Source organism: Neolamprologus multifasciatus, chromosome 10 (assembly GCF_963576455.1).
Source record: "Neolamprologus multifasciatus chromosome 10, fNeoMul1.2, whole genome shotgun sequence".
Classification (NCBI taxonomy): domain Eukaryota; kingdom Metazoa; phylum Chordata; class Actinopteri; order Cichliformes; family Cichlidae; genus Neolamprologus; species Neolamprologus multifasciatus.
In genome coordinates this window covers 6,697,927-6,722,467 of record NC_140448.1, presented here as the reverse complement: position 1 = coordinate 6,722,467, position 24,541 = coordinate 6,697,927, and the positions used below count along the sequence as shown (strand labels likewise).

At 44.3% G+C, this 24,541-nt stretch overlaps 2 protein-coding genes across 8 annotated transcripts; both read left to right on the top strand.

Annotated features, from left to right (window-relative positions):
• Nucleotides 1-8: 8 nt before the first annotated feature.
• On the top strand, nt 9-9,405 carry riox2 (ribosomal oxygenase 2). Of its 4 annotated transcripts, none has more exons than XM_085175856.1 (11): nt 9-177; nt 266-614; nt 1,142-1,589; nt 3,817-3,936; nt 4,010-4,138; nt 4,764-4,867; nt 5,698-5,800; nt 6,964-7,123; nt 7,199-7,287; nt 7,360-7,470; nt 9,169-9,405. In XM_085175856.1, the coding sequence occupies exons 3-11, from the start codon at nt 1,152-1,154 to the stop codon at nt 9,319-9,321; spliced, it is 1,407 nt and encodes a 468-aa protein (XP_085031982.1). In that variant the 5' UTR covers nt 9-177; nt 266-614; nt 1,142-1,151; the 3' UTR covers nt 9,322-9,405. The 4 variants fall into 4 exon arrangements, with proteins under 4 accessions (XP_085031982.1, XP_085031985.1, XP_085031984.1 ...); XM_085175858.1 differs by having other exon boundaries at nt 53-177; nt 307-614; XM_085175857.1 differs by having other exon boundaries at nt 66-177; nt 304-614.
• A 1,261-nt stretch (nt 9,406-10,666) lies between these two features.
• tiprl (TIP41, TOR signaling pathway regulator-like (S. cerevisiae)) lies at nt 10,667-23,357 on the top strand. Of its 4 annotated transcripts, none has more exons than XM_085175863.1 (8): nt 10,667-10,834; nt 11,685-11,812; nt 12,515-12,694; nt 12,991-13,090; nt 13,166-13,297; nt 13,395-13,490; nt 13,573-13,635; nt 22,745-23,357. In XM_085175863.1, the coding sequence occupies exons 2-8, from the start codon at nt 11,688-11,690 to the stop codon at nt 22,874-22,876; spliced, it is 828 nt and encodes a 275-aa protein (XP_085031989.1). In that variant the 5' UTR covers nt 10,667-10,834; nt 11,685-11,687; the 3' UTR covers nt 22,877-23,357. The 4 variants fall into 4 exon arrangements, with proteins under 4 accessions (XP_085031989.1, XP_085031988.1, XP_085031990.1 ...); XM_085175862.1 differs by having other exon boundaries at nt 10,671-10,858; XM_085175864.1 differs by lacking the exon at nt 10,667-10,834 and adding an exon at nt 10,878-11,115.
• Nucleotides 23,358-24,541: the final 1,184 nt, after the last annotated feature.

The following is a 24,541-nucleotide window of genomic DNA, read 5'->3' as shown; positions in this document are numbered from 1 at the left end:
GTTAGTGCACAAAGTAAACTGCTCGCTGTAGTTGTGAAGCAAAAACGCTGAAACCGGAGAAATAAAACGACGACAAGAGTCTCCGGATCGTTGACTCTTGCTGTCCTGTGAACAACATCGGCGTGGTGTTAACTGTTTGCTGTTTCCGCGATCGCGTCGCGCATGAGGATATCACAGGTAAACTCGAAACATTTTTAAACATTGTGTTGTTCAACAGCATCCAGACTGACGGAGTGTGTTTGAGATAACCTCACACGTTTCACAGGTGACACATGTGGCGTGTTTTTGCTGGTTTGTCGGTAGCAGCTCCTGAAACGCAAGACTGCCGCACATCTGTTGACCAACGCTAGCTGATCTGGAACACAGCAGCCGAGCACGTCTGCGTGTTTTCTGTGCGTGGGTTTGTTGAGCCTCCGCTGACAGTGAGTAACGTCCTGCTCCTGTTTTCCTCTCGGACCATCTGACACGTGGAAAACGTCTCGTGTCTCACTACACGTCCCGTGTTCTGCCGCTGGTGTGAGTTTCCAGTCGGACATAATTTGTAAAACACTTGTGGAGTCACACGTGGGGCTGACCGGGGTCGTCATCGAGCTCGAGTGGAGGCGTGTTGGGAGGTGAGTGAGTGCGTGGGGTTGTTGGATGTGGTGATGTGGAACATAAAGCCGTCGCTGTGGCTGTGGTGGAGCTGTCACGGCGTGTTCGTGATCCGAGCGCCGCTTTATGACCGAACAGCTTCACCCGGCTCCGTCAGCCCATCCGGGACCGTCCCAAACACCGTCCGGGTAGAAAACTCTCCGCAGCGGTGCTTGCGGTGTGGGCTGTGCGGTGTGGGCTGTGCGGCGTGTACGAGCTTGTGTGGACTGAATCTGAATGTTCCGAGCTTCTGTGGGTGCTATTACTCCTTCTGACCAGAGGTGTCGCTGTGTGCGCGGTGAAACAGGTTTTGTCTGCTCCACACAGCTGATCCACAGACTGGCTCAGTGGGATGATCAAGTGTTCCCAGTTTGCTCCAGCAGACTTTGGCCAGTTTAAGAAAGACACAGCTCAACAGCGCTGTGATATAGGAATGATCAGATAATGAATTCAATGACCGTCGATGTGTTGCTTTAACTCTAATGATTTTCTCTGGACTTGTGTGCAGACTGAAAAAGATGCCGAAGAAAAGCAAAACTCAGAGTGTGAAGAGACGGACGGCTGACCGAGAGCAGCCCGCTGTTAAACGAAGCAAAGAGGAGCAGAGCGACACTTCACCTCTGTGCTTCCAGAGCCCAGAAACACTGTTCGAGAGCCTCATCCAGCCGATGGGGACGAATCTGTTCTTCTCAGAGTACTGGGAGAAGAAGCCTCTTCATCTGCAGAGGTCTGATCCTGGCACAGCCGCGTACTACCAGTCTCTGTTTCAGCTGCGTGACCTGCAGAGCCTGTGTTCTCAGGGTCTCGAGTACTACAGGGACATCAACGTCGTTCGCTGCGTCAACGGCAAGAAAAAGCTTCTGAACAAGGAAGGCCGAGTGAAGCACGGCGTTCTCAGTAAGATCATGAGTCAGAGCAAAGCCACCGTCCAGTACCACCAGCCGCAGAGGTTCAAGGTGAGTCTCGTGGCTTTGCTGCCAGTTTGCATTCATGGTTCATCCACCTGTTTCCTGTTTGTGTATGCAGTGTGTTGGGTGCACTGCCGATACATGATGAGCAGCTGTGCTGAGCAGTTGTTGTCTGCACAGCTGTGTTGGCGCCCTCGCCTCTGGACCGCACACATCACAGTCCATGAAACTGAAGACGTTTCTAAGCCTGAGCTTTGTTCACAAACCCGTGTCTGAGATAAATGTCCACATTTATCTCAGACCAGCTCGTTTCCTTTTCACCAAACAACTTCATTTCTTGCTGAGCACCTTTGTTTCTTCTTTCCAACATCCACCTCATGTTAGACTAAACCAGTAACACTGCAGCCTGCTGGGGCCTCACGGGTGGGGGCTCAGTCAGGCTCACTGTTAGTCTGTGCAGCCTGTTTGCTGCTGTGCTCGGTCGTGTTTGTGTGATATCTGTGTTTCTCCATCATCCCGACCACCTGATCTGATGTGTTGTTGAATGTAGTGGGCCCTGTTCTCATTGATCGTCCCTCCTCCTCCTCATCTGTGTCTCTTACTGTCCTGTGAAGAGTAGCTCTGCCGGGCTCGTCCCAGTTGTGGATTGTGACGTCCTTCCGGAGTTCCTTTTTCCAGTCTAACCCCTCGGATTGTGCGATGTCCTTTTCACGTCACCGTTTACTTGTGCCCACTTGGGTGTCAAAGATAGGACCTGTGTGCCGCTGTGTGTGGATATTGTGTCTTTATTTCTGCTTTAATGTCACCCTGGACACTAGGGGTGGGGAAAAAAATCGATACTTTGTAGCATGGTGATATTTTGTTTGCTAATAATGTATGGATACAGGGACAGCAGAAATCGATACTTTGTTACAAAAAGGTTTTTGTGCTCTGACTTCAGAGCATGTTGATCCTTTTTCTGAGCAAGAATCCTGACATTCCTTCACTGTCCAAATGTGTTTAACTTGTTTTTGGCAGCAATAAACATGACATTTTATTTATTTTAATTTAAGACATGTTTTATTTTAATTAAGTTTAAAACTTTTTTATTTAATGTAAAATTATATTTTGTTTTAATTTACTTTCAAATTCTTCAGTTGCTGAAGGGGCTGCATAGTTTTCATAAACTGCATAGTTCAGAATAGCTATAATTGTACCAGATGGTTGATTCAGTTAAGTTGGACTAGACTGTAATACAAACCGTTCAGTTTGTCAACAATCAAACTGAAATGAGAGAAAGACTGAGTGTGAGACTTTGATATTAGAGAAAATGAATATTGATAAAGTTTACCTTTATGTACAATTCAATTCAATTCAATTTCATTTATATAGCGCCAAATCACAACAAAAGTCGCCTCAAGGCGCTTCATAGATACAGAGAAAAGCCCAACAATCATATGACCCCCTATGAGCAGCACTTTGGCGACAGTGGGAAGGAAAAACTCCCTTTTAACAGGAAGAAACCTCCGGCAGAACCAGGCTCAGGGAGGGGCGGGGCCATCTGCTGTGATTGGTTGGGGTGAGAGAAGGAAGACAGGATAAAAGACATGCTGTGGAAGAGAGACAGAGGTTAAGTACAGAATCTGAATATCGCAAAATATTTTTAAAAATTACAATAATATCGTATCGTGGGATGTATGGTGATTCCCACCTCTACTGGACATGTTTGCACCCACTCCCAGCACATCTGGTTGAATTGCAGTTTCCTTGCTGAGTGTTGGCTCAGCTGGCATCACAGATCTACTTCACCAACGGTAAATGTCTCTGTGTTTGATCTCTCGTTACAAACCTATAGTTTGGCTCTGGTTCTGTTTGCACACATCTCACTGTTGGTTTCCACCGTATTCTCTACACGATCGTCCTGAGGCACGCCTGTTCCTCAGCAACATGACGTCCACGTTCATCTGTTTTCTCTTTCCCATCTTCAGCGTTTGCTTGTATTAAAGTTCCATCGCTGCCATCTGCAGCTTTACTTGATCTCTGAAGTTCAAACCAGTGTCACGTTGGCTTCTTGCAGCAACTTTCCCTTCACATAGTCGAACATGTGTCGCCGAGGCATCCACCTCCTCCGTCAGCCGCCTCATCCCCCTGCAGTCCAGCACGACGCGCTCGGCGTAGCAGTCAGCCTGAACTGTTTAATTTAACGCCCACTGTGAACATGGGCCAGATGACGTACCTGTGGAACTAACACTGTGGATGTGGAGGCCGCTCTCAGCAGGTTTCTGTGTGTTGTCAGGATGAGCTGTGGAGGATTCAGGAGAAGCTGGAGTGCTTCTTCGGGGCTCTGGTGGGCTCGAACATCTACATCACCCCAGAGGAGTCGCAGGGCCTTCCACCTCATTATGATGATGTCGAGGTACAACAGTAACTGTGGGTGATGTGAGTGATGTCCGGCATACATGTTGCTGATCTCCATGCTCTGTGCACAGGTGTTCATCCTGCAGCTGGAGGGACAGAAACATTGGCGTCTTTACAATCCTGCTGTTCCACTGGCAGCTGAATACAGCGTGCAGTCAGAGGACAGTATTGGCATCCCAACTCATGATATTATACTGAAGGTACAGCACTTCTATCAGCTACAGCAAGTATGATCTGATTCTGCAATACGTCTTCTTCTGTTCAGGGTTTAATGTTCATTTTTATTCAAACGTATGATCATCTTTGGGAATGTTCAGTAGGAACGGGCAGAAGTCCCTGGAAGAGCAGTAGGAATGGTTCCTCCCTCAGAGGCGACTGTATGGGAAAAGAAAAGGAGCTCAAATCAGACGTGCTTGACTCTGTTGTCTTTGTTAAATCAAGGTTGAAATGCTTTGTCTCAAATAATCAGACCCAGTCTTATCTTAATGACCTCATAGCGTGGTGCTGCTTCAAGCAGAATGGGAGGCAGAGCCTTCAGTTTTCCTCTTCTGTGGAACCAGCTTCCAGTTTGGATTCAGGAGACAGACACTATCTCTACTTTTAAGATTAGGCTTCAAACCTTCCTTTTTGCTAAAGCATATAGTTAGGGCTGGACCAGGTGAAGTTTTTACACAGAACAAAGATTTTTGATTTTAATTCTTAAACTAAGTTTGAACAGTCGTGTTTTATTATGTGAGACATAATTGAACTTATTCTGTGTTTATATGTACAAAACGTTTAACCGAGACCAGTAACACAGAGCTCTGTCTGACCTTCTCTCTACAGGCTGGAGATCTGCTGTACTTTCCTCGGGGAACCATCCATCAAGCCAGAACCCCAGCAGGAGTGAACTGCTCCATCCACTTAACTCTCAGCACCTACCAGAGAATGTAAGCTGCTTCTTCCCCTTTTACCCCGAGCCCTAAAAGGCTGATAGTAGCAGATACAAAGTTTGTGAATGTGCTAACTGGAGAACGAGGTCGTTTCAGATTGATACCATAGGTCAGGGGTCTTGAACTGCAGGCCTCGAGGGCCGGTGTCCTGCAGGTTTTAGATCTCACCCTGGGTCAGCACACCTGAATCACATGATTAGGTCATTACCGGGCCTCTGGAGAACTTCAGGACATGTTGAGGAGCTAATTTAACCATTTAAATCAGCTGTGATGGATCAACACGTCTAAAACCTGCAGGACACCGGCCCTCGAGGCCTGCAGTTCGAGACGCTGCCGTAGGAGCATCGACTAACTCAGAAGAGTTCAAATCCATGGCGTTGACCTGAGAGGTTACACTCAATGAAAATCTCATGAATCCAGTGACTTGACAACAAGGCGATGTAGGATTTTGAAAGTGATTTGTTTGTTTGTTTGTTTGTTTGTTTTTACAAAGTATCAACTTTGATAAAAAAGATATTCTGTTGAAGTCGCACTTCCTTTTCCTTTATTGGCACGTCAGGGAGTAAGTGTGCAGTAAAACTACTTCCCTCTGATCGGCACACAGACTCGTACTCGACGTCTGCTCAGCAGAGTAAAGTCAGGTACATCACCAGGTTTTCAGCCAATAAGAAACAGAAGAAGTGGTCCTGTTCAAAGCTCCAAACACTGATGACAGACGGGTTTGATGATTGTTTCTGTCGTGCTCAAACTAAACTGGTGTGTGAACGAGATCCAGACCAGTTCTGTTGCTCATCAGTCCCACGCTGTCTCACTGTCCCTGCTGTCAGCTCGTGGGGAGACTTGCTGTTGGACGTATTTCCCAGCTTACTGAGTGACCGCAGCAGGAGGGACGTCAGCCTCAGAGAGGGGATGCCCAGAAGACTCTTACTGGTAGTGAACACCATCTTTGTTATTATTCCAAACTGATACTGACAGATGCTGTTTCTGTCTGTGACTGCACACTGAAGAATCTATGACCGTATATGAGATGGTTTTATAGTAGCAGCCAGGAGTTTGGACACAGCTTCTCATTTAATGTTTGTCTTTAGTTTCATGACTGTTTACATCGTAGAGTCTCACTGAAGGCAAAACTATGAATGAACACATGGTGAATCATGTAGTAAACAAAGTGTGAAATAGCTCTCAAAGCCTTTGCTTTGGTTCCTGCTTTGCTCGCTCTTTCATTCTCTCCATGAGCTTCATGAGCTCGTCTCCTGAAATGGTTTCCAACAGTGTCGAAGGAGTTCAGAGATGCTGAGCACCTGTTGGTCCTTTTGCCTTCACTCTGCGCTCCATCTCATCCCAAACCATCTCCACTGGGTTCAGGTCAGGTGACTGTGGAGGCCTCCATCACTCTCCTTCTGGGTCAAACAGCCCTCACAGCCTGGAGGTGTGTTTGAGGTCATTGTCCTGTGGCTGCAGGATGCTGTGGCAGCCATGCTGGGTCAGTCTGCCTTCAGTTTTGAATAAATGCCCAACAGCGTCACCAGCAAAGCCCCCCCCCCCCCCCCCCCAAACCCACTGAGAGAAGGCCGAGTGTTTGCAGCTCTGTCAACAAAGCAGAGGGCGGCTCCTGTCAGTAACCTGAAATATATGTAGAGTTATTTATACATTTTCTCTTTGCTACATAATTCCTCCCGTCATGCTGATTATATTAATGTCTTCAGTTTGCATCAGTTTGAAGAAGTAGAAATAAAGAGAAAGCATTAAATGAGAATCTCTGTGCAAACATGTGACAGGTGGTGTGTGTAACATCTGTAACATCTGTAACATCTGTAACATCTGCAACATGCTGTTTTTAATTGACTCATAATTACTTAAAACTGTTCTGTGATATTTTCCCTGAACCTGGAGCAATGTTGAGGTAAACTGCTCCTCATTCTAATGCTTTCATAGTTTTTATTTTATATTCTAAGATAATATAAAATAAAAATAGCTTCAGAAGAGAACGAGGTCTGTATGTGTGCCTCTGTCATTACAGCTCAACCTCTAATGCTTTCTGAATTATGTAAAATATGAATGAGATGCATTCACAGTCACATGTGTGCGCGCAGAGCAGCAGTGCAGGCCTGCACACCAACAAGCGGCTGGCCGCCAGCCTCAGAGCTCTGGCTGACGAGATGGAAACTGGGGCGCAGGAGCTGAGCTTCACTCACATGAAGAGAGACTTCATCGTGAGCCGGCTGCCTCCTTACTGCCAGCTGTCTTCACCGTGTATGTCATAGATGCATTCAGGTCCATTTTTCACTGATGTACGTTTGTGCATGTAAACATGTGGTTGTGTCACAGCTGGGAGGAGTCCTGCGTTGGAGGACACAGTGATTCTGACCTTTAAAGACCACATGGTGATAACAGTGGAGCCCCGCCCACAGAGCACAGTGAGTCTTTAAGGCTACAGAAATGTGCAGCACTGTTGCTGTGTGCGCTCTAACAGTGTGTGTGTGTTTCAGGACGACGCCGCAGAGCTGGTAGTGTTCGTCCTGCATTCTCTGAAGAACCAGAGAGAAGGTCACATGATGGGCGACAGCTGTGACGACCAGGAAGAGCGCAGCATCTCCACGGTAACGCCATCCTTCGCTGACGGTCCTTTGATATTCATAACACATTATCAACAGTGTGCTGCTGCAGAGGTGCAGAAATCCACCGCCACGGATGTTTCTCCTCTTTGAGAAACGAAACAGTTGGTGTGACGCTCAAACCGAAGCTGCACATTTGTCCACGTTTGGTTTAAAACGAGTGTTTTAAGGGTTTTTATCCTCAACTGTAAAAGCTGGTGGGTGCTGTCACTCAGTGTAGGAGGTTCACACGGATGCCACAGCTGCTGAAGAACTGGTTCAAATCTGTGACCTCAACATAAAGGTCAGAGGTCACGTTTTCTGAATGTCTTGTTAATGCCATAACTGGAGAACAAGCTGACGTGACATTTTGTCCCGATAGATGTGCGTACTGGGAGGCTGAGGGTTAGCACTGGCAGCTAGGGATGGGTATTGTTTAGGTTTTATCTGATACCAGTACCAAACCGGTACTTTTGAAACGGTGCCGGCGCTTAAACGGTGCTCAAACCGGTGCTTAAAGAATGGAGAACACAAACTTTGTCCAAAAACCTCTCATGTTCAGCTGTTTTTTTGTAAAAAGATAACAATGTTAGCCTTTTCTGCAGCTATGGGGCATATATGGTATCACTCTTGGCTGGAAGCAGCTTAAACAATGGAAAAAACACAAACTTTGTCCAAAAACCTCTCATGTTTAACTGTTTTCCACTTTTTCTTTGGTCATTTTAGCCTTTTTGTCCAGGGTGAAGAGAGTATCTGCCATCAAACAAGAAGACAGCTGCATGTAGCTATGATGGTGTTTGCTAGTTCACCTTACATGCATTAATGTAATAACGTGGTTAGCCTACTCAACGTAAATTACACACGAACAACATTAAGCTACTCACGCAGAGAAGAACGGCTGCTGCTGCATCATCATCCTCATCATTTCTGCTACACTGGCAGGGCTAGGGGCCAGGACTCTCCTCTTCGGGTTTTTGGGGATGTTGCAAACTCCGGGTCGATAACAGGCACCACACCCGCAGTAGATGTGCTCGGTGTGAGGTCTCGCAGCAAGCTATCAAATACGGCTCATTTCTCGGCTTTTAAAAAAACGCTATGTGTCGCCAGGTGTTTCATCAGATTTGAGGTGTTACCTCCTTTGACAGCATCACAGTATCAGCTTAAAGCACTTGTTGCAGCTGCTGAGTTTGCATATTTTGCTGTGAAGTACAGCCAGACTTTGACCGCTTCGCCTTGGGCATTTTTAATCTGTAGCTCTGCTCTAAAAGAACGTACGTACCTGGACCCGCCTACTATCCTCGGAAATGTAAAATGATTGGCTAGAATTCAAAGTGTATCACAGCTCAGGAAAAATAAAGCACCGAAATGTGGCTGCTTTTTGGTCTGGTTACTACCGTTTATGTCAGAACCGGTGCCGACACCGGTACCCATCCCTACTGACAGCTTTATTTATACAGCACCAATTCACAGCAGTTATCTCAGGGTGCTTTACAGGACCCCAGACTGTGAGGCTGAAAATATCCACGAATCAATACCAGTGAGATGTGCAGCTGTGTTATATCATCAGGTATTGGAAGAAGGACCTGGGTTTACCTTCTGATTGGACGTGGACAGTGAGACAATGAACCGCACTATGTGGATGTGTGTTGAACATGTGTTGAAAAAGGTCTCCACCCCAACCCTGCCATGTGTCTGTGTCTGCAGGGCTTGCAGTTCCCCCTGTCCTACCTCCAGGCCCTGCAGCAGCTCCAGCTGGAGGAGCAGCTGGTTGTTGCCCAGCTTCAGCTGCCCTCACAGGAGGACAAACTCAACCTGGCTCTTGCTCTGTGGAGTGAGAACCTGCTGCGTGTCCTGTAGTTCACCTGCAGTCAGCGACTGATGTACACCTGATTGTTATCAAAACGTCGTCTTTGACCTCTTTGAATAAAGCTGGTATTTAAAGATCTTTACAAAGTTTTGACAGTTACTGCTTGAGTTCAAATGTCTTCTTGTATGATGAGGATTAACGGGAACGTCACTGGGAAAACCTGCATGGCTCTGTGTCCCTGTGCAGTAACAGTAGTAATAGCTGCTGTGTTGTAGCCTCACTGCTGTAACCATAGGCTAGACCTGTAAAATCGACGGGCTCTAGTTTGTTTTTAATGTATTTATTGGTTTCTATTATTAGTAATGCAGCAGTGCCAGGAAAACACAACGGGTAGTTCCTGCGACGACGTGCATACAAAAACAAACGGCGCCTAATCGATGCACAAACACAAGGAGACCTGACCCCAAGCAGGAGACAGAGCGGTCGCCATCAACATGATCTAATGTGACACATATGTATGATTGTGTCATTTGTGTAAAATATTATAAGCTGTTTATGTAAAGCTTCATTATGGTGCAACCGTACAAGACGAGATGCTACAGTCATGATGAATGTAGATGTTGGCCAGTTCATGGACACACTGATGATACCAGAGACCGAGGCGAATCTTCACAGACAGCTTCATAACACTTTTAGGATTTCACCTCTGAACATCACAATAGTGGGTTTTCAATGAAGATGTGATTTAAGAGAGTTTCAGCTAAGTAACTATTTAATTACCATTTCCACTGCCATCTCTTTACAGCTCTCCTTTTGCAGAGGCTCAAATGTAATTGGGCAAATGCCATGTCCTTCCTTGAGATGCTGCCAGACCTTTACTGCAGCACCTGTGACCTGCTGGTTACAGAGGGATTGAATAGCTGAATCTGCAGCACATGAAAGGAGGCGACTTGACAGCAGTGGGGATAACAGCTGTTTGACTTGGAGCATGTCACAGCCCGCACTGCTGCTCCAAGCATCCAAGCAGCAGCTCAACCACATTCATATGATAGAAGAAGCCGAGTAGATCCAACCCGAGTTTGGACCTTTAGCTTTACTCTGAAGCAAAACTAGTTTGATTTTATGGGTCATGAATCACTCCAGCCACAGGTCAGTGTACTCTTAGTGCTGGCTCCACACCTGCATAAATGCAGAGGACTGCATCAGGATAAATGTTTTCCAAATCATCGTTAAGATTTCAGTGCTGAATAAGGCATGGCTGCTTTTGACCGAGGACAAAGGAGGAGGCTGAGGCCAGGAGACGAGAGGAAGGAGGGATGGGCTGAAACCGGCCAACAGTAAGATCGACAGTTCTAGAAACAGACGATTAACCCTCTGAATTTATTTCAAAATGTTAATGAAACACTGTGAGGTCACCACTGACTTCGTGTTCACCCACAAACACTGAAGAATGACTGTCGTCTATTTTTTTAAAAGAAAGGTTTGAAAGTGGAACCAAAGTGCGAGCGTCACAAACATCGCCGGACAGATTTCACCGGCGTACCCGGGAGCCTCCAATGACAGGTAACGCTCGACAACAACATCAAGGTAAATGAATGTGTTTGTGTGTTTGTGTACAGCCTGTGTGTTTGAGCGCAGAGCTTTACGTTCACAGCGTAAACTGGGACGAATCCTTTGGAGCTGCCTGAGCGAACATTGAGTCCGCGCAGGGAAACAAACGTCCGGCGAGCTTTGTGCTAATATTTGTTTCTGTAACACGGCAAACACGCTGTGCGTGAACCGAGCCGGAGCTACTTTAAGTGTGCAGGTCGTGCAAGTTTGTAATAATACGAGTCACAGATTCGGTATGTTCACTCATAATAAAGCTGCTGACAGCTTGTAGGAATAACTGAATGTTGCACGGCTGACAGGAATTTCCTTTTTTTAACCTCGGATGTCTCTGTTATTTGGGATTATTATCCTCTTTATGCGCTGCGCAGTGATTTTCTCAGGTTGTTGTGCAGCAGCTGGCACGGAGCTGACCACACTGCAGTCACAGCTCTTCACTGGCACAATGCTGCACGTTTGAGCAGCTTTGGAAACCCTGACCAGGGATCATTTGGATGGTCAGCATCTGTGGGCCACTTCTGCAAATCATCAGCGGGTTTCCCACAGTCGAAATTTCCACAACTACTCCTGTGAGTGGTTTTTTGGGACCAGCTACAGCCAGTAAATCACCCTTTTAGTGAAAATGTCTGGAAAGGGATTTTGCATTGGTGGAAGGAGCTCACTGTGTGCTTTATTTGGTTTCTAACAAACACAACACACGAGAACTACAAAGTCATCGCATTTAAACAAACACACCATAAGCTCTGAACAGCAGATACTGTCCACCTGTTCTGTTTGGACAAACCTGCTGATGTTTGTCTTGCAGTTGATGCTGGCCTCGCTGTCCATGATGATGTCACATGGTTTCAAGAGCAGTAAGCAGGACTTCAACTTTGGACCATGGAAAGTGACTGCTTCCAAAAACCACATCATGAAGTCCAAAGACATTGAACGGTGAGATGTTTGTCACATTTTAATATTATCTAAGCTGTGTTGGGTCCAGCCTGTGTAACCAGGCGGACTGTCAGTACCAAACAGTAGAGTCTGTGTTTACATGATCAGCTGTTTATCTGTTTATTGCATCACAAAAGCTGTAACACGTCCTCTTCATCAGACAGCAACGCACCGATCTTCTCGCTGTGATCACATGGTGGACAAATAGAAATAACCATAAATGAATAATGTAGATCAGCGGTCTTCAACCTTTTTTGCGCCACGGACCGGTTTATGCCCGACAATATTTTCATGGACCGGCCTTTAAGGTGTCGCGGATAAATACAACAAAATAAAACTAGTACCGGTACCGAAAAAAAGAAGATTTATTCATAACACGTGAAAAGACCCAGGAAAACCGAGTAAACGATAAAAACTATAACAAAATAACGCTGAAAACCGATAAAAACCCTGAAAACTATACATTTCACACCTGAGCCTCAACTCTCGCGGCCCGGTACCAAATGACCGGTACCAGTCCGAGGCCCGGGGGTTGGGGACCGCTGCTGTAGACACTGAAAGAAGCAGCCGCGACACGTCAAAGAAAACAAACTAATATTGAGGCGCTGCTCGATTTGTTTCTGATGTTTTGAATCCTCCCAAAACGACTAGAATAGATGAGAAAACCTGATTGACATCAGTCTTCACTGTTTGACTTTCCAGGCTAGCAGAAGACATGAGCATGCCTTCTCTTCCAGAGATGTTGTTTGGAGACAACATACTGCGCATCCAACACACGGACGGCTACGGGATTGAATTCAATGCTGTTGATGCCCTGAAGAGAGTCAGCAACATGGAGCATAGCGTCAAGGTGGCGTGTGCTCAGGAATGGCAGGAGAGCAGGTAAGACGCTCACTGCTTCTGTCAGATAATCTAAAAACCCACTTTTAGACCATACTTGGGACTCGGCGTGCCGCTGTGTCTGTCTACGGCGTTCTCCGGCAGATTTTCTGTCGTTGCACCAATTTTGTGACTGTCAGCTACTGTCCAATGTATTTGACAGGTGTTGGTGTTTCAGTCATACCCTAGAGAACAAAGATTGAGTGTGGTGCGTTCATTCTCTCAGCTAAAGCTGTAGTATAGGCTCAGGGTTACACTGGCTGTACTGAGCTAAACATCTGGATGATATCCCCTTCCAGAGCTGAGTCTGAACACTCTAAAGATGTGATCCGACCTTATGACTGGACGTACACCACAGACTACAGAGGGACTCTGACGGGAGAAAGCATACAGATACAGGTAGGCAGGTTCGACGCTGTTCACTCTTTGCAGTCACAGCTTTGTAAGAAAGTGACGTGAGGTTTCCGTGTGAAGGTGTCTGAGACTGCCGAGCGCATTGACATGGAGAAGCTTAAGGCTCGGGAGCACATCATGTTCTTTGATGAGGTGCTGCTGTTTGAAGACGAGCTGCACGACCACGGAGTCTCTATGCTTAGCGTCAAAATCGTGAGTGCCGTCTTCCTGTCCCGTGGGACTGCCACATCCAAATGAGCAGCAGATTTAACGATGATGATGACGATGATGATGTTTCTTGTTGATGCAGCGAGTGATGCCGACCAGCTTCTTCCTGTTGATGCGTTTCTTCCTGCGAGTGGACGGCGTGCTGATTAGAATCAACGATACTCGACTATATCACGAGGTAAGTTGTTTCATCACCTGAGAGCGTGCTGCCAGACTTCATCACGGGCAGGTGACTCACGTGATGTAATGTTTGGTTTCAGGCTGGGAAGGATTACATGCTGCGAGAGTTCACGACGAGGGAAAGCAAAATCTCAGAGCTGAAGGTGAGCAGTGACACAGAGCTGTTGTTTATTTCCACTGACCGGCTTCTTCGATCCGAAGCAGAGCCCGAATATTTTCATTCAATTCAATTCAATTCAATTCAATTTTATTTATATAGCGCCAAATCACAACAAAAGTCGCCTCAAGGCGCTTCATAGATACAGAGAAAAGCCCAACAATCATATGACCCCCTATGAGCAGCACTTTGGCGACAGTGGGAAGGAAAAACTCCCTTTTAACAGGAAGAAACCTCCGGCAGAACCAGGCTCAGGGAGGGGCGGGGCCATCTGCTGTGATTGGTTGGGGTGAGAGAAGGAAGACAGGATAAAGACATGCTGTGGAAGAGAGACAGAGATTAATAACAGATACGATTCAATACAGAGAGGTCTGTTAATACATAGTGAGTGAGAAAGGTGACTGGAAAGGAAAAAACTCAATGCATCATGGGAATCCCCCGGCAGCCTACATCTATTGCAGCATAACTAAGGGAGGATTCAGGGTCACCTGGTCCAGCCCTAACTATATGCTTTAGCAAAAAGGAAAGTTTTAAGCCTAATCTTAAAAGTAGAGATAGTGTCTGTCTCCTGAATCCAAACTGGAAGCTGGTTCCACAGAAGAGGGGCCTGAAAACTGAAGGCTCTCCCTCCCATTCTACTTTTAAATACTCTAGGAACAACAAGTAGGCCTGCAGAGCGAGAGCGAAGTGCTCTAATAGGGTGATATGGTACTACAAGGTCATTAAGATAAGATGGGGCCTGATTATTTAAGACCTTGTATGTGAGGAGCAGGATTTTGAATTCAATTCTGGATTTAACAGGAAGCCAATGAAGGGAAGCCAAAACAGGAGAAATCTGCTCTCTTTCTAGTCCCTGTCAGTACTCTTGCTGCAGCATTTTGGATTAACTGAAGGCTTTTCAGGGAGTTTTTTGGACATCCTGATAATAATGAATTGCAGTAGTCCAGCCTGGAAGTAATAAATGCATGAACTAGTTTTTCAGCGTCACTCTGAGACAGGATATTTCTAATTTTAGAGATGTTGCGCAAATGGAAGAACGCAGTCTTACATATTTGTTTAATATGTGCGTTGAAGGACATATCCTGGTCAAAAATGACTCCAAGGTTCCTCACAGTGTTACTGGAGGCCAAGGTAATGCCATCCAGAGAAAGAATCTGCTTAGATACCATATTTCTAAGCTTTTCAGCGCCGAGTACAATGACCTCAGTTTTATCTGAGTTGAGAAGCAGAAAGTTAGTGGCCATCCAAGTCTTTATGTCTTTAAGACATTCCTGCAGTTTAACTAATTGGTGTGTGTTATCTGGCTTCATGGACAGATAGAGCTGGGTGTCATCTGCATAGCAGTGAAAATGTATGCTATGTCTTCTAATGATGCTGCCTAGGGGAAGCATGTATAATGTAAACAGAATTGGTCCTAGCACCGAACCCTGTGGAACTCCATAATTAACCTCAGTGTGTGAAGAGGACTCTCCATTTACATGCACAAATTTGAGTCTATTAGATAGATATGATACAAACCACTGCAGTGCAATACCTGTAATACCTACAGCATGTTCTAATCGCTCTAATAGGATATTATGGTCAACAGTATCGAATGCTGCACTAAGGTCAAGAAGGACAAGCACAGAGATGAGTCCACTGTCAGAGGCCATAAGAAGATCATTTGTAACCTTCACTAAAGCTGTTTCTGTGCTGTGATGAACTCTGAAACCTGACTGAAACTCTTCAAATAAACCATTCCTCTGCAGATGATCTGTTAGCTGTTTGACAACTACTCTTTCAAGGATTTTTGATATGAAAGGAAGGTTGGAGATTGGCCTATAATTAGCTAAGACTGCTGGGTCTAGAGATGGCTTTTTGAGTAAAGGTTTAACTGCAGCCACCTTGAAGGCCTGTGGTACATAGCCGATTATTAGAGATAAGTTGATCATATATAAGATCGAAGAATTAATCAATGGCAGAACTTCTTTGAGCAGTTTTGTAGGAATGGGGTCTAAAAGACACGTTGATGGTTTGGAGGAAGTAATTATTGAAGTTAACTCAGAAAGATCAATTGGAAAAAAAGAGTCTAACTTAACATCAATGGAACTAAGAGTAGCTGTAGATAATATTACATCTGTGGGATGATTATTGGTAATTTTTTCTCTAATGATAAAAATTTTATTTGTGAAGAAGTTCATGAAGTCATCACTAGTTAACGTTAAAGGGATGGTTGGCTCAAAAGAGCTCTGACTTTTTGTCAGCCTGGCTACAGTGCTGAAGAGAAACCTGGGGTTGTTCTTATTTTCTTCAATCAGTGATGAGTAGTAAGCTGTTCTGGCTTTGCGGAGGGCTTTCTTATAAAGCAACAAACTATTTCTCCAGGCTAAATGATGATCCTCTAAATTTGTGACACGCCATTTCCTCTCCAGATTACGAGTCATCTGCTTTAGGGTACGTGTTTGAGAATTATACCACGGGGTCAGGTGCTTCTGATTAGAGACCTTAGTTTTCACTGGAGCTACAGTATCCAGAGTCGTACGTAGTGAGGAGGTGAAATTATTAACAAGATAATCGACCTCTGTTGGGGTAGCGTTCAGATAGCTGCTCTGCTCTGTGTTGGTACAGGGCATTGACGATGATAACAGTGGCTGGATTATATTCTTAAACTTAGTTACAGCGCTTTCAGAAAGACATCTACTTTGATAAAGTCCACTCTCCACTGCTGCGTAATCAATTATTGTAAATGTAAATGTTATCAAGAAATGATCAGACAGGAGAGGGTTTTCAGGAAACACTGTTAAATGTTCAGTTTCTATGCCATATGTTAAAACAAGATCTAGAGTGTGATTAAAGTGGTGGGTGGGTTCTTTTACATTTTGAGAGAAACCAATTGAGTCTAACAACAGATTAAATGCCATGTTGAGGCTGTCATTTTTAGCATCTACATGGATGTTAAAATCACCCACAATAATTATTTTATCTGAGCTCAGAACTAAATTAGATATAAAGTCTGAGAAATCAGAGAGAAACTCTGTGTAAGGCCCAGGTGGACGATAGATGATAACAAGTAAGACTGGTTTCTGAGTTTCACAGCTGGGGTGGACAATGTTAAGCATCAGGCTTTCAAATGAATTAAAAGTCTGTCTTGGTCTTTCATTAATTAATAGACTGGTGTGAAAAATTGCTGCCACACCGCCCCCTCGGCCTGTGCTTCGAGATTTCTGGTAGTTAGAATGACTCGGGGGTGTTGATTCATTTAAACTAACATAATCATCCTGCTGCAACCAGGTTTCTGTAAGGCAGAGTAAATCAATTTGTTGATCAATTATTAAGTCATGTACTAACAGAGACTTGGAGGAGAGAGACCTAATATTTAATAATCCACATTTCACTGTTTTACTCTTTGGTTCAGATGTGGATACTGTATTGTTCTTTCTTTGTGATTGTTTAAGTTGTTTGTTGCTGGTTTTTAGTTTGTTTTTTGTCTTTTTGGAAGCAGACACAGTCTCTATGGAGATGGGTTTTTGGGTGGGTAGCAGGAGGAGAGAAGCTGCAGAGAGGCGTGTAAGACTGCAACTCTGCTTCCTGGTCCCAACTCTGGATAGTCATGTTTTGAGGGGTTTAATAAATTTGTCGATATTTCTAGAAATGAGAGCTGCTCCATCCAAAGTGGGATGGATGCCATCTCTCCTAACAAGACCAGGTTTCCTCCAGAAGGTTTGCCAATTATCTATGAAGCCCACATCGTTTCTGGGACACCACTCAGACAGCCAGCAATTTAAGGAGAACATGCGGCTAAACATGTCACTCCTGGTCTGATTGGGGAGGGGACCAGAGAAAACTACAGAGTCCGACATTGTTTTGGCAAAGTTACACACCGATTCAATATTGATTTTAGTGACCTCCGATTGGCGTAACCGGGTGTCATTACTGCCGACGTGAATTATGATTTTATTGAATTTACGTTTACCCTTAGCCAGCAGTTTTAAATTTCCTTCAATGTCGCCTGCTCTGGCCCCTGGAAGACAATTGACTATGGTTGCCGGTGTCTCTAGCTTCACATGTCTGAGAACAGAATCACCAATTACCAGAGTTTGACCCCCGGCGGGTGTGTCACCGAGTGGGGAAAAACGGTTAGACACATGAACGGGTTGGTGGTGTACCTGGGGCTTCTGTTTAGGACTACGCTTCCTCCTCACCGTTACCCAGCCGTCTTTCCCCAGCTGCTTGGGATCTGCCGGGGAACAGCTAGCGGGGCCTACGCTATCTTCGGCTGCACCAGCTACAGGGGCCTGGCTAGCTAAGGGTGAGAGCAGGGTGCAAAGCCGAGTCTCCAGTTCAGTAATCCTGGCCTCCAGAGCTGCAAATATGCTACATTTGTTACAGATATCATTACTGCTAAAGGAGGCCGAGGAGTAACTAAACATCTGACACAATGAGCAAGAAAGTGCAGGAGGGACAGGTGAAGTAGCCATGGTGCTAACGAGTCGGCTACGAGCTAAGCTAGTGAAACAGTACAGAGACAGTGAGTGAATACTTTGGCTATAAATTAGGTAGTGAGTACACAGAAAGTGTGCTTCGGATGAAGCACGTGAAGATTATACTGTGAAAAAAGAATGTATTTAAAAGTTGTTAATTAAACTGCTAAGCAAATAAGCTACTCAGAAACACCACTGTGTTTGAGCAGGAACAGGAAGCGATACTATACCACAGAGCGAGCGAACACCAAGTGTCTTCTTTCATGTTCACGAAAAGCTTTGTGTGAGTTTGAACGTCGTCCGGCACTTGATTCTAGCACAGACTCCTTTTGGATTTGTTAATAACTGTTCTTGTGATGAGATGTTTACAGAAATGTTTGTTTGTTCAAAGGAGAACTTGATATCTGAAGATCCAGCTTATAAAGAAGTCTGTAGCTTTTATAGACACACATCACATCTCAGTGGGGTTGGATTAGGGCTGAACGATTAATCGTTAGAAAATCGCGATCTCGATTCATACTTATGTGTGATCTCATTTCCAAATGACAACGATTTAAAAAATAAATAAATAAATACGACGACGATGATTGTACCACATTTTGATCCGGGACGTAATCTGCATGAAAACAAGCGGAAAACTATTTTTCTATTGTTGCACTACCTGCTGTATACACGCAGCGTTGAGCAACGGTGGAGACGGGATTTCAAGCAGTACAACATTTTGCGGCAACGACAAAATGTGACACATTTGTTGTTTTTATGTTTATTTATTGTTTTTATGTTCAGTCTCAACTGTTACAAAGTTGATGTGCAGTTAATAAACGCAATAAATATCTATATTGGAAAAGAAAATCGTGAGAGAATCGTGATCTCAATTCTAAGCCAAAAAATCGTGATTCTCATGTTATGCAAAATCGTGCAGCCCTAGGTTGGATATCTAATAATAATAATAATAATAATAATAATACATTTTAAAAGCACCTTTCAAGACACCAAGGACACTTAACAAAGAGTAAAACATAATAGATCAATAACAAGATGAAGAACAATAAAAACAAAAAAGATAAAATGAACAAACAGGTTCACAGTGAATATGCAGATTTGAACTGATGGGTTTTGAGTTGAAATTTAAATTGGGGGGGGGAGAGAAAAAGTGTTTCTTATATCTGGGGGAGAGAGCTCCTCAGCCTGGGAGCAGCTGACAGCTCTGCTGGATAGAAGAAGATAGAAGAAGAGGATCGAAGTGAAGGGGCAGAACAGGAAGTGGTTAACAGGTCAGAAAGGTAAAAAGGAGCGAGGTTATGAATGGCCTTGAAGGTGAGCCGAAGAAGTTTGTATATTATTCAGAATTTCACAGGGAGCCAGTGAAGTTCCTGAAGAACAGGTGATGTGCTGGTAGGAGGGGTTCTGGTAATAATCTGGTAATAATGCAGGCGGCAGAGTTTTGAACCAGTTGAAGCTGATGGAGGGATTTTGGGGGGAGACCATGTAAGAGAGAATTACAATAGTCAAGGTGGGAGGTAACGAGACTGTGGATGTAGACTGGGTGGGGGGAGAAGGATGTGATCTGTTAATGCTGCATAGATGGAAATGGGCAGGTGAGATTATTGATGTCAGATTTATAGGACAGTGAACTGTCTAGGACACCAAGGCTCTTAACCCGAGGAGAAGGGAAACTGGAGTTATCGATGGTGAGTGAAATGGTTCGCCTTCAAAAGGTTGGATTTGATGCGGATTTCAGTTTTATCCTCATTGAGCTTTAAAAAATTATAATCTACTGACTGGGCTGGTTATTGTGTTAGAAAAGGAAGGAACCGCAACATGAAATGAAATGAAAATAATCACAGAGCTGAAAATGAAAGTGAACAAAAATGTGCACCAGGCCAGTGCTTGTTGCCAGGATGGGCCTCAGTAGTGTTCATGCCGCCACATGCCTGCCTGACAACATGGGACCATGCTCCTCCGGTCTGGACCGAGCTCCTGCACAGTCCGAGGTGCAACCGAACTATGATGTCCCTGAGGTGTTCAGTTGGATTGGGGTCAGGAGAGGTATCCATGGATATGCCTCCGTAGACCATCACTGACCCACCGCCAAACCGGACATGCTAAACGATGTCCTCCATGGATGTCCTTCAGGGTAAACTTGCCAATCAGGCTCCTCGGTCCTGGGCAGCAACCACAGCGCCCCCTAGAGTACGTCATGTCCTCGTGAAGTTGGTGAAGTCTGTCCTGCTGCTTAGATGGAAACAGCATAGAACAATATGAATGGGTGAATAAAGCATGTTGTATAGATCACCTTGAGTGCTGTATAAGAATCAGTCCATTTACCAATATTGTGATTTGCTAAAAAGATGTCCGACTCTTTCTGTGGTCCCCTCTCCACCTGGACTGGTTCTCCTGTCTGAGCGGTGTCCAGAAAAACAACGTGGGATTTATTGGCAAACTTTGTGGGAAAACCTGAACAGATGGTGTCCGTCTGTTCCCCCATGAATTAATGCTTCGGGTTTTAACAGGATGAATCTGTGTTTATTAACAGGGACGTACCACGGACTTCCAACCCTTACCTGATCCAGCTGCCTTGGCTAATTATAGACTGATATCTTATCTTCATTATAGGCTTTTTCAAAGAGACGTAATCAAAGAGTTAACTCATCATCTCCAAAAGAGGAACATTATACTTGGTCCTAAAAATGTTAAAAGCTGATGTCCAACCTGATACTTGGCTCATGTGGCCTCACACGTACATTCAACAAATACGCAGAGCTAGCCTGATTCATTTGTGTCATTAAAGTTAGAAACATCCTGAGTCAGAGTGCTGCTAAAACCTGGTTCATTACTATCAGGATGTCCTGACCTGAAAAGTAGGGCTGGGTATCGTCACTGATTTCTAGAATCGATTCAATTCCGATTCACAAGGTCCCGATTCGATTTAATTCGATTCAATTCGATTCGATTCGATTTAATTTGATTCAATTCGATTTAATTCGATTCGATTTGAATCTGGGAAATTTTGACAGTCAAAAATATTATAATTCAGATCAGTACATTTACATATTTTTGTATCTATAAAAAGGAAGCTGACACTTTCTAGACTTTATCAAAGGTGTGAGCATCACAGCAGAGGCCTTTGTGTCAAAGCAGCTGAAGATAAAACAGAAAAACATGAAGGTGATTTTCCTGTTCTGGGATTTTATAAAAATATTCTGCAGTACATCAAAAACGAAAGAAAACCATTAATCAACACATGAACATCACCTCTGATGTTACAGCAGTTTTATTAGAGACACAGCTAAGCGTTTTGCATTTTGCATAATTTTAAAAAGTTTAAATTTGTTCAGTATTGAACGGCAGAAATTAGGTTTTCTTTTCGGAAGTATGTAAAACGGAAAGAAAAAAAAAGTCGGCCGATAGCGCTGTAAACAACTGTAGACTTGTGCTTAACAAGCAAGCGAATAATGAAGAAAACAGATTTTTAGACGGGAAACTGTTGTTAGAGAGAGAGAGAGAGAGAGCTGTGCATCGTGGTCGAAGCAAAACAGCAAAAGTCAGAGTGAATACATGACGATTTATGTGAAGCATAGTTTGGATCTTCTTTTGCTGCTGGTTCTGTCAATATTGTTTGGAGAGACATCAAACTAACAGCTTTAGAATCAGCGCATAAAGGGCGTGAACACAAAGCTCGACCCGCCGACAGATCAGAATCAGCGAGCTGTCGGCTTTCAGCCCCGACTGTGAGAAAGGCGACGTCTCACTGATTCTGATCTGCGGTCCCGCTGTGTGTTCACGTCTTTGTGCAGAATCCATGTTCCTGCTCTCATTTACTGTTTGAGCTGTTTGGTGGTTGTTGAAATTTTGTGAGATTTCACCAGAGATTCTGGCATTTTGGGCAAAATAAATTTATATTAAAAAATCGATTCAGGATTTAAATGAATCGATTTTACGTTATCCAAGCCAGAATCGATTTTAATCGATAAATCGATTATAAAAACCCACCCCTACTGAAAAGCCTTCAGTTGACTCGAAGCCCCGCCCACTGGCACTGCAAAGAGATTATTAGCTTCTCTTCATTGGCTCCCTGATGAATTCAGACTTGAATTTAAAATCCTTCTCATGTTCAAAGTCTGTTCAGCCACATCCTCACCACCTCACAGTTATTATCCTGACAGAGCACGTCAGAGATGGCTTACCTGTGGATACTTGTTGGCTGATGTGTCAGTAGAGGACGCTGCAAGCTATCAAAATGTAGGACGAAATATTTAATTCTAAAAAAAAAATCACAATAACAATGAAACCAGCGTCAGACAGCTGTCTGTGCAGAAGAACTCCAGCATGTTAGCAGTGTGTTTGCAGAGGGAGCTGGGAGCTGTGGTGAGCTGTGGTGAGCTCGGTGTACTCGTGCTGTCTGAAGCAGCACCAGGGCTGCTCACATGCTGACTGTGCTGCTCGGCACCATCACACGTTCATGATGCTGTTCATACAGCATGTAGGATTTTTGTTTTTCATGGGTGATTCTGAAATACATTATTATTTGTTGTTTTTTATATAAATATGAATATTCAGATCTATTTTACTGTAATATGTGGTTATATTTTTGACTGCAGATTAGTTCTTCAGTTTGATTCGTTGTGTTCTCAGAACGTTCCGGCTCCACTGTTCACCGATCCCAACGAGGTGGCCCAGTACTTAACCCTGAAGATGACCGAGTGTGAGAAGCTGGAACTTCCTGTGCTGCAGACTCACACAGCTGATCATAAACTCATTGAGTGACAGTATAGTGAAAGATCCACGCTAACTGTTCTGCATAGTGACAAACAGAAATATTAGTCTTAAACTGTTCCTTTATCTCACACCAACGCAAAGCCACGGCTGCTCTTACAATTATCTGTACAGGAACTACTTTTTTCATATAGTTTGCCCTTAAAACTAGAATCTGCTTCCTGTTTTGTTCATATTTGACATTTCTTATTATGAGACCTGCTTTGTAACATAAAGCATTGTAGAATAACTGTTTCTAATATTAGTTCATCGGTACAAAACAAACAAATCCTGTATTTTCCAAATTCAAGATCAACAGTTTGTGTAAATATCCCTGCTGAAGGTGAAGAAGTGTATTTTCCTTTGTGTCTGAAGCACCTTCAGATTCAAATGTCTCCCATATGGCCACATAAATTTTGTTTGTGTAGTAACTACGTTGCTTTGTGTGTGATCGATAGTTCTTTCCTGACTAAACAGTATCAACATTTTTAAATCATTCCCTCTATCAGACAGCGTTCCGGTTGGACTCCAGCTGGGAGCGCTCACCAGGTGAACAATGAGAACATGTGATGATAGTGTTTTGTAATAATAGCATAATGGCAGTAATAATATTGCACAAAAATGTTTAAAATATGAATTGTTGTTACATTAAATAATGTAATTTATAACAAACATAATCGTCATTATCCAGAAAGAATTCCCTGAGTGTGTAACAACCATGAAAGAGAGTTGGGAGCTCCACTCTTGCACTGACAAAATATACAGTCGTGTGTGATGATGTGAGTGCATCATATTTTTAAGAGCGTGTTGTTGCAGTAAACCTCTGCCACAGGATTGGCTGGAGCTGGAGTTTTCTAACAGGCCTGTTACAGTCAGACCTCCTGTGGAAGCAGCTCCCAGATCAGACTCAGGAGACATCTGCTCAACGTTCAAGATCAGGCTTCACTGAAGCGTTGGAGGTGGTCCGTAAGAGATGACAGGATGACCCCAACCTCAGCAACAGGACCGCTCACATCGACCAAGTGTGTTTGAACTGTGTCTTAATCCCACCTACTTCACATACAAGGGTCAGTACCACAGGCAGAAACATGGGTGTGCCATGGACTCCCAGTTTCACCCATCGTGGCCAATTTGTACATGGAAGAAGTGGAAAAGAGGGCTTTGCTATCCTACCCTGGAACACCACCAAGCCATTGGTTCAGATATGTGGATGACACCAGGGTGAAAATCAAATCTCAGGACGTTCCACATTTCACGGATCACATTAATTCGGTGGACCGACACATCAAATTCACCAGGGAGGATATGAACAGTGGCAGGTTAGCCTTCTTAGACTGTGAGATTTCCATCAGGAATGGGGGACATCTACAAGCTGACGTGTACCGTAAACCTACACATACGGATCAGTATCTAAGGTTTGACTCTCATCATCCACTGGAGCACAAACTGGGCGTCATCAGCAGAGACCATCTCTGAATGGAGGAGATCTGTCACCATCTTACATGCTGTGATTGCAGCCATTCCCCAACTCTCCGTGAATGGTACTCATGGACATTGATCATTGGTTGTTGATTCTGATCAATCCTATAGTAGGGTCTAGAACAGGTGACCCTGAACCTCCCCTTAGTTACACGACTGTAGTCTCAGACTGCCGTGGACTTCCTACCAATCACTGAG